At 32.2% G+C, this 17181-nt stretch overlaps 1 protein-coding gene across 1 annotated transcript in view; it reads left to right on the top strand.

Annotated features, from left to right (window-relative positions):
• Window positions 1-17181, top strand: part of LOC123668537 (adenylate cyclase type 6-like) — a 143271-nt gene that overhangs the window by 73923 nt on the left and 52167 nt on the right. Inside the window, exon 4 of the mRNA XM_045602270.1 lies at window positions 11652-11797. Within this exon, the coding sequence (XP_045458226.1) occupies window positions 11652-11797 (146 nt within the window). The remainder of the gene's footprint in view (window positions 1-11651; window positions 11798-17181) is intronic.

The raw sequence follows: 17181 nt of genomic DNA, 5'->3' as shown, positions 1-17181 counted from the left end.
CATTCCTCTCTGATGCCCGCCTTCCTCGTCCATGTGTTACCCGCCCAACCTCCTCTCATAATCCTCCCACCTGCGTAGTTGCTGCGGAATGCTGCTTGTTCAATCGGTTGATTCTTCTCTAAAATTTTTGTGAAGCCTCCTAATTAAATTCCTAATATTTTTTTTTTCGAATAAGCTTTATGAACGTTTAACATAGCCCCCCCCCCCCCCCCCCCCCGGCCTCATACCTCATAACTTAGGAGTATGAAAAATAGATGTTGACTGATTGTCAGACCTACCCGATATACACACAAAATTTCATAAAAATCGGCCCAGCCGATTCAGAGGAATATTGTAACTAGCATTGTGATACGAGAATTTTATACATAACAATATTTCTGGACATGCAACACAAAGTATACTGTTAGAGTCATTCAGTTTTATTACCCTTCTACAATTTAAAATAATATAATAAAACTCATTCACCAAAAATATTTTCACACGAATATCCGAATAAAATAAATATCACAGTTTGTATACATATCTAGATACCTGAAAAAAAGTAATCCTTCAATTGTGTTGCCCATGCGATAGTAGTACAATTGCAATATTCAAAAAGCACACCTATTTCTTTTAAATCACTTCGATTAAAATTACCATTCTTACATTATTTTCAACAAGCAGCAGAGTTGAAATAATTGAACACTTGTACCTAATTTCTAAATATGTAATTTTTTTATTATTATATTTAATAATAAATCGCACAGATGTTGGTATTATATGTAAAATAAATAAAAGAACATAACGAATTGTTCTATAGAAATCCTAGCGCAATCCACGATACACTAAGCTTACCCAGTCACTGCAATGCAGTGTATAGAACATGATTATCTCCTGTCAGTAGCAGATTTGATTACGTACATATCTATTCATGTCTTAACCGACTTAACTTACCTAGCTATATCTCGTAATAAGACATCAAATTTGTAGCCGGTGACATTGACACATATGACATATTATTTTAAAAATATTGAATCATACTTTGTAACCTGATCAGTTATGATTATGATAGCTTGATTTAGAAATTGCTGAGAAGTAATAGAAGAATAGAAAGGATTATTTTGAACAGTGCTGATTGAGGGTCGGCCCCTTCATTCCCGGTCTTTTTATACAGAACACATTAATATTAGGCGAGGTGATGGTAGCACACTTGATCGTGATAAGATTGTACAGAGTCGTGCTGATAGACAGCGAAAACAGCGGGCTTAGATCGTCGAATTCATTACTCATCAAGTCATTTATGGTAACATTTCAATCATTTAATAAGTCAGTTAGGTGTAGGTACGAAAATATACAAATGTACCTAGCATTTGTCTAGTTTCGACTGTCATATATTTTGACTTGTCAAAGAAATCATTCTTCATCACATAACAACCGCTGTCTCGTACATAATTATGAGATATTGCGCCGTGGTTGAACAGGTAGCGGTGTCGAGTCTCTTTTATGTGTGCGCGATATGACTTCATGCATCGTTTTCAAACAGCGATGCATTCTTTGTTGTGGTTTAGGTGATTCCTTTTCATTTTATCATATATATTAATACGCTAAAGCTAAGGTATTTGCCTCCATTTTTAGAAAAAAACCTCACAATATATATCCTTTTATAGATAATTGCTTGCTCTACCGGCATTCAAAACTAAAAAAAAATATTATTGCTTTGTTTTTGTAAATTAATTAATTATTAAAATTATATATAGGTATATATGACGGCTTTAATTTTGAAACAACGTCAACATGATTGACGGTTGGTTATTTTTGTGCTTACTTAGTGCTAATTATTCGCACGGGTATTACTAAATATATATTCATCAAATATTGCATTTTAGATATTTCGACGACAGAATGTCATTTAAATAGAAATGTATTGCCGATATATACGATTACAACAAATTAGATGATTCACTTTTTTGTGTTACTTATTAGCAGGACAAACTTGTATAAGATAATATTTAAATATATATATATATATATATATATATATATATATATATATATATATATATATATATATATATCACGAAAAAAATGTAGTACAAAGTTCGTCGGGTCAGTAAGTTTTTTATATAAATAAAATCTTAATTTAAGTGGCTTAGTTCTCCAGTATCTCTTTCGTCAGCCTGTAATATCCCACTAGTGGGCATAGGCCTCTTTCCCCATGTAGGAGAAGGATCAGAGCTTAATCCGCCACGCTGCTCCAATGCGGGTAGGCGGATATATTCCCTACTATGAGTAACGATCGCTATCAGGTGTACATGATAACAACCGGGGCCGACGGCTTAACGTGCTCTCCGAGGCACGGTGGGGAGACCCACAGTATCTCTTACTAGTATATATTTGTAAGCTGTATTTAAACAACACCGCGCTGTGCTTTGTTACAACGCCGTACAACAAAGCGTTACGATTTTATGAAATATCAAATCTCAATTCTTACTTGTTTTGCACTATCAAAGAACTTTTGTCTGAAACACAGAGGTGATTCTATTATTTATACAAAAAAATTAAATTTTTTTCTACACTTCTGTATTACTTACAATATACACAGCTTATGCCACTGTTACTAAAGAGTTTTTTCAAATAAATATATATTCTAATATATAAAATTCTCGTGTCGCGGTGTTTGTAGTTAAACTCCTCCGAAACGGCTTGACCGATTCTCATGAAATTTTGTGTGCATATCGGGTAGGTCTGAGAATCGAACATCATCTATATTTTATCCCCCTAAATGTTAAGGGTCGTCTACCCTAAAAAAATTTTTTTTTTTAATTTTTAAATAAATTATTTATTTTTTATTTTATTATGATTTGGCGTTGAAAAGTACATACAACCCTAAATTTTCACCCTTCTACCACCAACCCCTATTTTTAAATAGGGTTTGCCGGCAAGACAACGTTTGCCGAGTCAGCTAGTATCTATAATAATATATATAAAAGCGAAAGGTCACTCACTCATCACGAAATCTCCGAAACTATAACACCTACAAACTTGAAATTTGGCAGGTAGGCTCCTTATAGAGCGTAGACATCCGCTAAGAACGGATTTTATGAAACTCGACCCCTAAGGGGGTAAAACGGGGGTTGCAAGTTTGTATGAAAGTCCTATGTTTTTGAAGTAAGAGACCTGAAATTTTCAATGTATGCTCTATAGATGATGAGAAGGCGTCCAAATAATGTATCTTTAGAAATCAACCCCTTTTTGGGGTTAAAACGGGGGATGGTAGGTTGACTCACTGATCACGAAATCTCCAAAACTATAACACCTACAAACTTGAAATTTGGCAGGAAGGCTCCTTATAGGGCGTAGAGATCCGCTAAGAACGGATTTTGCGAAACTCGACCCCTAAGGGGGTAAAACGGGGGGTTGGAAGTTTGTATGAAAGTCCAATGTTTTAGAAGTAAAAGACTTGAAATTTAAAATGTATGCTCTATAGATAGCGAGAAGGTGTCCAAATAATGCACCGTAATCTATATATATAAAAGAGAAAGGTCACTGACTCAATCATCACGAGAACTTAATAACCGCTGGATGGTCCATCCATCCAGGATGGACAAAGATGAGGCAGGGAGGTAGATTATAGTTAGTTGACGTCCGCTAAGAACGGATTTTACGATATTCCACCGCTAAGAGGGTTTAATTAGGGTTGATAGTTTGTATGAAACATATACAGCCTGAAAATAAAACTAAAAATGTGGTGTATAGAGAGGTTTTATAAAAATAACTATTAAATTATACTAAATTGTGCCTTTTAAAAAGTTACTCAGTTTGATAAGCATTTCAAGTGACTGAAATAAAAAAAAATTATTTGCGTTAAACATCTTAATAACCACGCGGACGTAGTCGCAGGCGACAGTTAGTGTATTATAAAACAAAGTCCCCAAAAGTATATGTTATGGATTCCTTCAAAATCTACTGAACGGATTTTCATGCGATTTCACCAATGGAGAGAGGGCTTGGAGAGAAAGGTTTACGGAACGGCTAAGACGATTTCGATAATAGTTTCACTGGAAGTTTGCCGGGAAAACTTTGTGACGCACTGATTTCTACGCGGGCGAAGCCGCGGGCACAGCTAGTATATATATATATATTCATTTTTTGTTTTTTTATTATGTTAATTTTTTATTATTTAATTATTATTTATACTATTTTCATTTTTTCTGGTTTTTTTTCGTATGTAAATAATAAGGTTTCTTGAATATTCAAGGTTATTAATTCTAATTTTTAAGCAGGTAAAGAGAAAAAAAGACAAAACAAATGTATTTTACCTCTTTCCTCACCCTATCTTCACATCTGTGATTAATTTGTGTTATTATTTCGGGTCCAAATTATTATAACAAGGATTACGTCGACAAATTTATTTGTTTTAATTAGTAGGATTATACAGTTCACCGAAAAGCTTAAACTGGGTTTCGTTTCCGAATGCATTGGATAATTTATTCATCATTTTTCCCTAACGCGTCAAAATAACTATAACTTCATAAATTAATTTCATCTCGAAAGATTTCGTAAAAGTCCTTAAATGTGTGTGCCACAAACATGAAATTTGATACAGATGTGGGTTTACAGTTAGTAAACGTCTCCTAAGGACGGATTTTGATCAAAAGCTCCACATAGAATTAACTAGAACAAATATAGGTTAACGTGCGCCACTTCACACAATGTGTGTCCTACATAATTGTTTATTTAATGAAATTGATATGTTTCATGTTCCCGGCATCTTTTTAAAACTAAAACTGGCAAATTATTTGTTTAGATCAATAACCTTGGTATTACCATTAACTCTAGATTAGGAATAGTAATAAGTAATCATCTTTACTATCCTTGCTGTAAAGTCTAAACCTCATGTTCTTAGTGAGACATAAAGGGGACAATTTGTATCTATTTTTCTGTTTTACGCGTACTGTTATTCTTGTAATTGTTTCTGTGCCGTTCCCCAAATAAATAAATAAATAAATAAATAAATAAATAAGCTGACGCTTGTCATGTGGCCCCATTAAATTGAATCGAGATTTGATGACTATTTATTGACTAATCTTTGATAACGCGCATTTACTTGACAATTTTTTATATACCTACGTTGTATTACTTGTCGATGTACATAATTGTTGGTTTTTTTTTTTTGTTTTCGACGATAAAAATTTATTTTGCGCTACAAACTAAAAGTGAGTAAATACGTATTTCAACGTTTGTGGGATTTCCACTTTGAAATGGGATGAATTATCACCAGTTCTTCGTTAGTAGGTAGGTTAGTGTGGAAGTGCGTCGTTTCCGGACTTAAAAGCCTGAAACATTATTATCTTTAGTCTTTTAATGACAAATTCCTAAACGTTAATCCCGTATAAACGTCACATATCATACAAGTATGTCTGTTATATAGAAAGATAGATTCTAGAAACTTTGTTTTCAGGCTTTTGATTGCATATTTAAGTACATAGAATTGTTTGCGGAAATCATTTGCGTAAATTCTTGGTGGTTAAATAAGGGAATTGTTCGAATTACTGAAATTACCAATATGTAACCTGGTCAACCGCATCAAAATCCGTTACCTAGTTTTAAAGATCTAAGCATACAGACAGCGGGCAGCGACTTTGTTTCATACTGTGTAGTTGTGAGTTAATATTGAAAGTAAAATATAAAGTCATATGATATATAAAAATGTATTTATAAATTTATATAAGAGCTAAATATGCTATTCAGTTTTTATTAATTGTTTCTGATCACCTCGTAAAACTGTCATAAAATTTTCCTAAACCTTTCCTATGATAATGGAGCTTAAAACCACATAAAGCGTTTTATGTCATTTTTTTATTTCACCTGCTAAGAAGTAGAAACATCGTTTACCTTATTTCGGAATTTAACGTAAGGGCTTATGATTGACTCTAATTGATTGTGTAACGTAATTACAAAGTCAGTAACAAATGAATTGAATTACAATATTATATTTGTATCATTTATTGTACAAATTATATGGCATATATGACCTCTTCACACTCGTTCCGTTTTTCTTTAATATTTCTTTACATAATTATGATCTGGTAACAAATCTTATAATAATAATAATTTATTAAATAAGTAATTTACGTAATTAAAATTTAATCTAGTTTCTAATAATTATCCCTACCATCGAACATCGATAATTGTTATTAATTTTTTTAATTGTATGTGCCTGCTTCCGAATTTCGGAATTCAATTAATTAAGTTTCAATCACTTTTACAAATTACTTAAGTACGATCTAACTACAAATTTGAATGAATACACTTTGTTACTCGACTAGTTGGATAGAAAAATAACGTAAAACAATCTATAGATATTTCCGAATAGCAAGTTAATAGAATTATATTCAAAAAGAATGTTTACTAAAATACTTAAAATTTGGGGTATGTATATAAAATTTGTCTAATATAAGTTCTCGGCTTTAATAAATCTTCGGTATAGGAGTACACCTAGTGTTATACAAGCTTTAGTTATTCACTAGGTTTTTTTAAATGTATGTTGTGTTTTGTAGCTTTACAAGAATGTTGATTCTAAAGTACTACGCAATGTCTGACACCGAAGACTTTGAGTCGATAGGGGTACACTTTACAAATAGATCGGACACAGCAACATACTATGCTAAGTACCTAACTAGTAATGAGAATTTTCTATATTAAAATAAATTAATAATTTATTTTTATAAATTATATTATATATTATATTATTATAATTACTAATTTTACTTTTAGTATAAATACTAAAATTACGTTAAAATTATGTCATGTTATATCCTTAGAGACAAAGAGTTATATAAATTTTAAAATTTCATTTTATATATACTTTTAATTTGTTTAGGGATTTTAATTTATTTGTTTCTAGTGACCCGTCCAGCTTCGCATGGGTGCAATATAATCAATAAATTTATACGTGAAGCAAAAATCTTTGTACCCTTATTTACGAAAATTGCGCGGACGGAAGAGTATGAAATTTCGCACACATTTTTTATTTCGCAGTTTGTATAGAAAAGGAGTGCAGAATTCTTCTTTTTATGTATAAAAATACATTAAATAAATAATAAAAACATTACACACACTACCATGTATTTGACATACACGTATATATACTCTTTTGTTTATTATTATAGAAGTATAGAAGTCTATAGCAACACAACCTTAATAATGTTCAAACTTATAATTTAAATTAATGATGGTCAAATTTCGACTACTGGGCGACCACTAGTATTAGGGCCGGACCGTGATTTTAGGGCGCCCTTTTTTGGTATCGTCGGGGAACCCATTTACGGGTGATATCCAGGACGCCCGGGTAGGCAGTCCTAGACCGTATGTCGGCTTTAGCACTTGGGGGTGCAATACCGAAAAAACCCCTGCGGGAGCCTTCGGCCGCATTAATTGGAGGGTCCCGGATCTGCAGGTAACAGGATCCCTCCAGCGACAGGCTGGTCTCGATGAAAAGGCCAGACTTCTCCTCCATGGGGACTGTCCAGCTCACCTCTGAACAATCCCGACGACGCCGTGTCTATCAGGACCGGGTTCCTTCCTGTCACGTCCTGACACGGGCACAGGGGTGTTACTGGAGGCGCATTATGTAGCGCCTCCTACGCACCCCCGTTCGTCGCCTGCGCAGAGAGGCCTCGTTGGCGGCCTCCTCTCTTAACCGCTCGTAATTTTCCTTCTGCGACATTACTGTATCGCAGAAGAAGACTATCGCCTTCCAGGACTCGTCGTTGCCGAGCATCGCGGTGAGTTTAGGGGGCCCTGGGCTAATACTACTTAGTGCCCACCTAATTTGACCACTATTGAGATGATGTGTAATGGCAGCCGAACATTTTAATGTAATGATTGGGTTTGATTAATCGCAGGATTGGCAGGGCTGCAAACCATACGATCTATTTAATTTAATAAAATTATGCATTCCTTCGCATTATCGTCTATTTTTTACTTTGATTTGACTTAACTGTAGGCCCTTTGAATCCACGGTTCCCTAGGCGAAAGACCTATAAGCCATAGGGTAGATCCAGCCCTGACTAATATAAAATAAATATTTACAAAGTAAGTACAAAAAAATGTTTATTTACGACATCACACTAGAAACCTCTAAAACTATCAGTGCTCCTCTACTATATTATGCTTGTATTAGGTATACACATAAACCTTCCTCTGGAATCATTCTATTTACTAAAAAAACTGCATCAAAACCCGTTGCGTAGCTTTAAAGATCTAAGCATACAGACAGCGGGAAACACCTTGGTTTTATACTGCGTAGTGATGAGTTACGCGTATTTTATTTAATGATATATATGTGGTGATGTTTATTTAATGGCCAAGAGGCCATTTTTTTTAAATACCTCTTACATAGATATATTACTTACTTTTCGATAAAATATACAGACACTAAATAGAAATATTGAAACAGTGGAAAAACGTGGAACAATAAACATCAAGTATTTGCCACTCTCCTAAAATGAAGAGACTACAGTAATATTACGTTCGAAATAATTTAAATGAATATTTCCAGCTGTCAAATATACCAGTTATATCGTGTTTAATTAAACATTTGGGACTCAAAAGATATTCTAACTATTATAACCTAAATATTAAATCGATGAAGGTATAAAATAATGTACTTCGTAGTTAATAGTGAACCAACTTCCAACACTTAAATGAAATGTAATTATTTAGCGATGTAATTATTAACAAACATCAGCATGGACCTAAATACAACGTAAAAGCTAATTATTATCTGTTATATTTAATATTTACAGCTTGCTTTTCGCTTGCGATTAATTGATCTTTGTTTTCTCCCGTTAAAATGTAACCTATGTCACTTATTGATAATGCACGAATTCTCTTGGTGAAAGAATTTTGAAAAGTAATTGAATTCAGATATTTTTTACTGAACAACATTCCAAGAAAACGTTATGAAATCAATCGACCACACTGTTCAACAGCGGATTGGCAGTTCAATTTCTAGTACTGCAACATGTTTCCGGCAGGTGTTTATCATTTCCCTTTGCGATAACCGAAAACAGATTATTAGTAATAGTAATATATATTAGTAATAAACATAATATTGAACAGTTCGTTACCAAATCATAATCTATATAAATAAAAATGAATGTTGCTAAGCGCATAACTCGAGTGTTTGTTCCTTAAGGCCCACGGAAGGTGTTATTACTAAAGAAAAATGACGCCTTCATTTTTATGTTATAGAAATATTGAAATTATAAATATATAAATAACTAGCTATTCCCGCGCGCGACTTCGTCCGCGTGGAATTTAGCAAAAAAGTCGGTACAGCCGTTTCAGAGATTAGCCGGAACAAACAGACAGGCAGATACGCACAGATAGACAGACAAACTATAAAAAAAATATTTTGGTATATGCACCGTGTTTTACATCCATATATGCATTTGGTAAAATGCGGTTATTTTAATGTTACAAACAGACACTCCAATTTTATTTATTTGTATAGATGCTATTAGTAGTATGTAATATAAATGTAGTACTTTATATGGACGATAACTGAAACAAATACATTTTTGATTATTTAAAACGTTAAATTTTCGCATTATACACACTGGAAATGGTATTGCATTTTAAATATCTGAGCTGTAAAGAAAATCAAACATTAAATAAAACTTTTATAATTTTGACAGATTTAACTGAAAATGTAAATATACTTTTCGAGAACTAATTTTTAAAGTTTAGGAAATTTTTATTTGCGAGGGTAAATGTTTGTTGATAAGCTAAAGCAATTTCGTTTTGAACGAAAGCCTAAGCTATTTAATTATTGTACATACTTTACGAACCAGCGAACTTCGTACTACCATGTTTATTTCGCTAATGTCATATATATTAATACGCTAAGGTTATGTTTTCCTTCCTTTCTAGAAAAAACTTCACAATTACTCCAAATAAATTATCTATATATCATTTTATAGATACTTGCTTGCTCTACCTTTTATTAAAATTATATATATATATATATATATACTAGCTGACCCGGCGAACTTCGTATCGCCTAACAGTCGATTCTTTAATTTTATTAAATTTTTTTTAAGAATTTTTCTCTCCGTAAGAACCATCCTCATACTTCAAGGAATATTTTAAAAAAAGAATTAGCGAAATCGGTCCAACCGTTCTCGAGTTTTGCGCTTAGCAACACATTCAGCGACTCATTTTTATATTATAGATATACACTGACACACAATACAGCAATGCTGCCATCTGACGGCTTTAATTTTGAAACAACGTCAACAATATTGACGGTCGATCTACACTTCGAATATTACAAAACTTCTTTAAGTTTTGCAATAAAAAATAAAACAATTTTTGTTATTTTGTAAAGTGATAATCATTATACTTATTCATTGTGAAATTATCGCACGGGTAGTGCTAGTTAGTATCTTTATATTTAAAAAAAGTATACAAAACTTGTCCTGAAATAATCCTGATAATAACGAACACAAAGAAGAATTATACGGTTTGGTGCAGTCGTTTTAAATTTACATAATTTTAATGCATTTCTGCGACTCTTTTTTTGTATATATACATATTATTATAGATATTATATATATCGCAGAGAGCGTTATTCTTACTACCGTCGGATATCATGTGGACGAAAGTGTGATAATCGAGCAAAGAAACCACGTCGTAATACCATAATCTTCGTTTTAATGATTTTCACAAATTTCTTGCTTGACTGATTGATTGCTTTGCTGGCACAAATTTCTTCCCAATAGTGCGACGCGTTGATATCTTGTTATCTTGACCGCTTAGCGTAACAATGCTGCCAGCCTCCCGACAGTGTTGCCAGCCTCAGGACGCCGCGCCAAACATTCTTTTTCATTCCAAATTAATAATTCTCTTCGACATATAAATATTGTTATCAGATTTTTTTACGATGATCCGTCAGCTTAAATATTACGAATACTGAATTTATTGCCGCTATAAAACCTTCTTTATTGAAATATTTCTATGAAAAGCCTATTTAACATTTATTTTGATCTTTTAATAATTATAAAATAAGTCACATAAAGGTTCCACATCAACTAAAAATGCTTGCTTGTTTCATCGTAACGTAGTTTACTTTTACACATAGGCCTCGCCAATTTCACTTCAAACATACCGTTTTTCCGCAATCCTCATCCGGCCTCCACCATCTATCACTATCTCTCACAGACAGTCTCAGTTCTGATTATATCTTTCTGATAGAATCCAAGCATAAACAATATTCCATACCGAAATGAGTGGCTTTAAAAACTTGTGTGTAATGCCGCCCAGCCCAACTGACTTCTCGAATCTCGATATGTCACTAGTTGATATGGCGTCTCTAAAGTGAATCTAGGACGGTCCATGTCTCGATAGAGTCAAAGGATTACTCGTATTCGACAAATGCCATTTACATCGTCTGATAAGTGAAAAATACAACATAATTATATATAGTGAAGTTGAACTGATAGTTAAGTTTTTTAAAAATTTCGATTTGAGCGTTCGTATTTACTTAGTTTTAAAAATTAAAATCAATCATATCAAGTTATTTAATTTCCTTGTATATCTACGCAGGTAAATCTCACGACAAGCTTTTAATAAAAATAACATAATTAACGTTTTTCTTTGTTTAGTTCCACGGATCGAGCTGAGTGGTGGGACAGGCGAAACTAATAATGACGGCGGCGAAGACAAGAAAGATTGTTGGAGTCAATGCCTTAAAGGCTGCCCCTCATACATACGTTATATTTGTGAGACACACAGATTTGAAAACCTCAACGTAAGTCAACTTTTTATTAATAAACTTAAAAGTTCCTGAAGTTATTTTTAATTTGTCATTTTAAAAAATATAAAAGACAAGAAAATCCTCAAAGTTTATAACGTTCTTTCTATTCATGTAAGTTCCTTTTTTTTTCAAAATTGATAGACAATATCTATATACCTGATCTATACGTGAAGCAAAAACTTTGTGCCCTTTTTTGCGTAAATTGCGCGGACGGACGGAGGAGTATGAAATTTTGCACACTTAAAGTTTATATAGTAAAGGAGTGAAGAATGCTTTTTTTAAGTATGCATAAACAATACATTAAATCAATAAAAAAAAAACATTACACACACTACCATGTATTTGACACACACACACACACACGCATATTATACTTTTGTTGATTGTCAAAGTCTGTAGTCAAATTGAAATTTTTCAAAAACGGTTCTTTATTTTCGTTATTTTTTTGGTGTCTTTTAAATTTTTTTTAACTATGTTATCTATGAATATAATAATACAATGTATACATTTCAATGGGTAAACCTAAAACAGTCTGAGAACTGGTAGACGATATAGAGGAGCTTAAAGATTAAATGTAACAAACTCTTCCGTTTTACTATATTAGAACAGATTTAATGGAACTTGAAACCGTTTGAAATGTTGACACTAGAACGACCACATTGTTCAAAAACGTCGTTCGCTTAAGGAACTCCATTTTCCGTCTGGAATAATTTCTAAGACTTAATCAAATTAATAGATACGTAATGTAATACTGTGGGGCTAGAGCTGTTTATTTAATCTCAAAATCTACAGGTTTGATTCTAAAAATACATACTGGTCAAAAGACATCAATCTAGGACAGGACTTAAAGGGTCGGAATGGTAAACGTAAACAAAGGCGAAACCGCTTGCTCTGAATAATTCTAAATTAAAAAATAGTAAACTCTTTAAACAGGTACATCAAATAAATGTTACAAAGAAATAAAATTATCAGCAAAAAGACCTTTAATGGAAGTTGTATCATCAAGATTTTTCTTTCATACTACACTGTGTATGTCTAACTTTTAAAGTACCTATAAAACAAATTTGTTTTAAATATTTACATATACTTTAATTAATATAAATGCATTTTATAAAATCTTGCCTTGAATTTGTTTATAAAATAAGAAGAAACTTTTCCCCCGACCTAATAATAAATTGCAATAAGGTGACCAAAAACACATAACCGAGAACAGAGAATCTAATGTGGATAATTTTAATGAAAAATCTTTGTTCACTCCATCAATTGTTTCGCGACTCGTTTTTTATCAAAACCTTTTTCTGCTTTAAATAACGAAACCAAGGGAATATATAAGCAACTTAAGAAGCAATTTAAACTTTTTCCTTCGGCAAGACCTCCAAAACAAGCTGTATTGCGTAATTTACATAACATATCCTATTTCTTAGAGTAACACATATTATTTTAAAAGGAAATATACTTAATCAATATTTTCATTTCAACGTTACGTTTTCGTTTCAATTTTTTTTAAAATAAATATTTTACCAACAAACAATGTAATAAAAATTCCTTCTCGATCAATAAATAATTCCATTGTTAAATGAAACGCCAATAAAAATATAATAAATTCTTGACGGGCTATTATTGAAATTTACAAGTTAAAAATTTTAAACCAGAAGGTTTACTCGTTTTACAAACAATGTAGCATATTTAACAATGTGGAAAAAATTTAATATTTGTATTTATCTTTTGTAGAAAGATAGAATCTTTCTAGAACATAAATCAGATTTCGAACTTATAAACGAGTTTAACCGTCACTTTGTCTATGTCTTTCGTATTTCTCTCATGTTTTCGCGTATTATTGTTACCGCTTAGAGTTTCAATTCTACATGCACGACTTGAATCGAATTATTTCGGTCCGACTTCATCAGATGCGTGACGAGTTTCATGAATGAACGGCAATAAACACTTTGAGAATATTACCATTTAATCGTTATCTAATCCATATTCTAATCAAGTTGCAACAATTCATGCTAGACATTTTTGAATATCATATCAAAAATTGACCGCTCCAGCGGGATTCGAACCCGCGTCTCCGACTGACCGAGCGGTCAATTTTTGATATGATATTCAAAAATGTTTAGAATTAGAATGTGTGGGTAACACAAAAATAAAATCGTACATATTAAAAATGCATGCTAGTTCTCTAATGTTAAACTGTCCAGTACATGTACTTAGTAGTTTTAGTAACGTAATAACTTACGTGTATATTTCGATCTCTTGCTTTCGTTTTATTTATGAAAAAGATATTTGATTCAAGTATAACCTTTAATTTACACAATATTAAATGGGGGTATGAACATAGTTTGTTAAGCAAGTGAATGAAACGTACTGGGTAATTATTAAGTCCTAATTAAGACTTTATTTTTGAGCAACCCAAGTCTTACAGTAGTAGTACTTTTCACATACATCTGTACACTTTCATATGTATACACTTATATATAGATATTATAAAGTAAAAAGATTTGATTTTTGTTTCCTTGAAGTGGATAAACTTAAAAATATTGGACGGATTTTGGAAACTTTTTCCAATATACTGCTACGTTATCACTGAGCTACGTGGGCTATATTTTAGGGAAAATTGTATAAGTCAAACTTTCGATGACGCGAGCTAGCTTTTTTTTATATATTATTCACGTAATAATAATATACTGAGCTTCACGCGCACACCATCACGCATCAAATTCTTTTAAGCATCTGTAATAATGTAAATGAGAAGACTGTATTGAAAGGGTATTAATTGCTAAGTTTACGGATTGAACATCTTTTTAATTGCAAATTTTTTTCATATTATTTCGAATTCGAAAAATTGCTTGTTATTAGTCTTTCACTATCCGACTAAAACTATACTAGACTAGACTATCAGAGAAAAAAGCTTTTATAACGAATATTAAACTATAAAACAAAATTAAAATTACGAAGACTTGTTCTGGTGATTTTCCGTAACTTTAAATAATTCAAAAATAAGATTTTTAATGCTGGCTTTTTTATTACCTTATATTAAATTCCGAAGATTGTGTTGTGTATTATTATTATTATTATTGTGTTAGGCGGGATTTGTGACTGTTAATTATTGAAAATACTTATTAGAATCATCAATAATATAACATCTGCTGACAAAGCGAATAAAATAGTGGATTCCTTTTTTATCAAACTAATAAGTGATTTATATCAAAATACAATAAAGTATTTGATAGTACCTACATAATTTACAAACAATTACTTCTTCAAAATATTTTTGTGTTAAAATTTTTAAAGATATAATACGTACAATAAGTACGTTGTTTATTAGTCGTTCAGGATTACGTCTATCTAGGCTATGCCATCCAACTAGGCAAACTTACAGTGCCGAGACGTGGACAGTGACGAACGGATTGGTCCACAAGTTTAAAGTCACTCAACGTGCAATGTAAATGCAAAATGCGCTGAATCGACGATCTACGTACGATTGCTGGTGTAGGCTGCATGACGAGTCCGGAAAACCGAGATGTCTGGCGCAAACTTGGGGAGGCCTATGTCCAGCAGTGGACTGCGTCAGGCTGAAAGGACTGACTGACTGGCTGTCATTATTTAAAATTATCTTAATGTTTTTGGTAATTTAATTAGAATAACATTTATACATGTTAAAATAATGCATTTGAAGTATAAAATAGTTACCCGCTGTACCAGCTTATTACGTGTTTTGTATTATGGTGAAACACAATTTGTACCTAGCATGTTAATCTCGTTAACTCTCTCGTTAATAACGTGTAATTTTAACTTTTCGCATCATTTGCGTGATCATATACGTCTTAAACAGTTCGTAATCTTCCTCATATATTATATTTATAATTTGTAAATTAAAATGTTTTTTGAAAATAGACCTTGCATAATGAGGTTAGCTTCTTCAGTCGTAATAAAGTCTGATAGTGAATCTAAGTTATTAAGACATTAATTTCCTTTTTCCGTGGAAATTTGAGCATAGCCAAATACAACAACTCATCTAGTTTATTTATTAATCTGAATTCAAATCACAGCTGAAATCACGTCACGAAATTTCTCTCGCTACAATCAATCCGCAAGAACTTGAAATCTGTTATTTAGGGATTGTCGTGCTATTTGTGAAATGTGATTTCAGTTAAAATAAGTATTTAAAAAGTCATGTTAAGGATGAGACAAATATCGGCGAAAATTGGTAGTTTGGTCGCTGATTTTGATCGGTTTTGTAAGGCAGAGAACGGACTGTGATGGAACACTGATTTTTTTCTACCGAAACACCATATATTATCACCACATAACACCATATATTATCCATCTGAATCTTTGTGAATTATATTTAAATTTTTAATTTTTGAGATTTATATCACTTTTAGGCTATATTTGGCAAACTTCTGTGGCATGTAGATAATAAACATTGTAATTTTTTGTATCAATACATGTTATGTGTATGCAGTGAATAGATACCGGAAATCTTGAAATGGTAAGCATGTGTTCTTTTATGATGCTAAATTATTACGATGCTAAGTTAGTTGTTATAAAAATATAGGAATATATGTAATGTGTTCTTTAAATATCATTGGAAAATAGAAAATAGAAAATATCTAGGTTATGTCTAAAAGACACTAAGCAAGTACAGATGATGTACTGAGGTGACGTACACCCAACACAGGGGAATTAAAACGGTCTTGATGATGTGACGTCTATTACAACCCAGTATTTATTAATGTAGTTACGCCTCTGAAACATTAATATCTCTTAACACCAAAAGTCAGCATGGTTCTAGAAAAATAAAGAAAAAGAAAGAATAGCCAGAAACACGTATGATAATTTTAAATTTTAACCATATTCAAGATATTTAATATCCGCTACGAGTAAAATACAATCTCCAGTTAATATCATGATAAACGCACTACTTGAAGAAACGCTATATTATATCTTATACATATATTAAAATGGTAGGAAAGTCAAAACTGTACATTAAATATTTTTTTAAGGAATACTTGGGTGTGATCTACAATCGATACCGAAGCCAAAAATATAGTTTTTAGAATTTTTGTCTGTTTGTCTGTATGTATGTCCGAGATAAACTCAAAAAGTAATGCATGGTTTTACTTCAAATTTGGCACAAAAATTATCAAGAAGTCGGTTCACGAGGAGCAAGGAACGAGCAGTGAACCTTTATTTCTTCAACGCATTCTATAACAACGTGTAATCTAAAGACGCATATTTGAACGTTTTTATTATTATGTTAATAATCATGCTATAAGCTAGCTTCACACTATAAATAAAGACATTCTCTAATATATTTAGTACTAGCTGACCCGGCGAACTTCGTATCGCCTAACAGTCGATTCTTTAATTTT

Source organism: Melitaea cinxia, chromosome Z (genome assembly GCF_905220565.1).
Source record: "Melitaea cinxia chromosome Z, ilMelCinx1.1, whole genome shotgun sequence".
In the NCBI taxonomy this organism is placed as follows: Eukaryota; Metazoa; Arthropoda; class Insecta; order Lepidoptera; family Nymphalidae; genus Melitaea; species Melitaea cinxia.
This window is presented reverse-complemented; position numbering and strand designations above follow the sequence as displayed.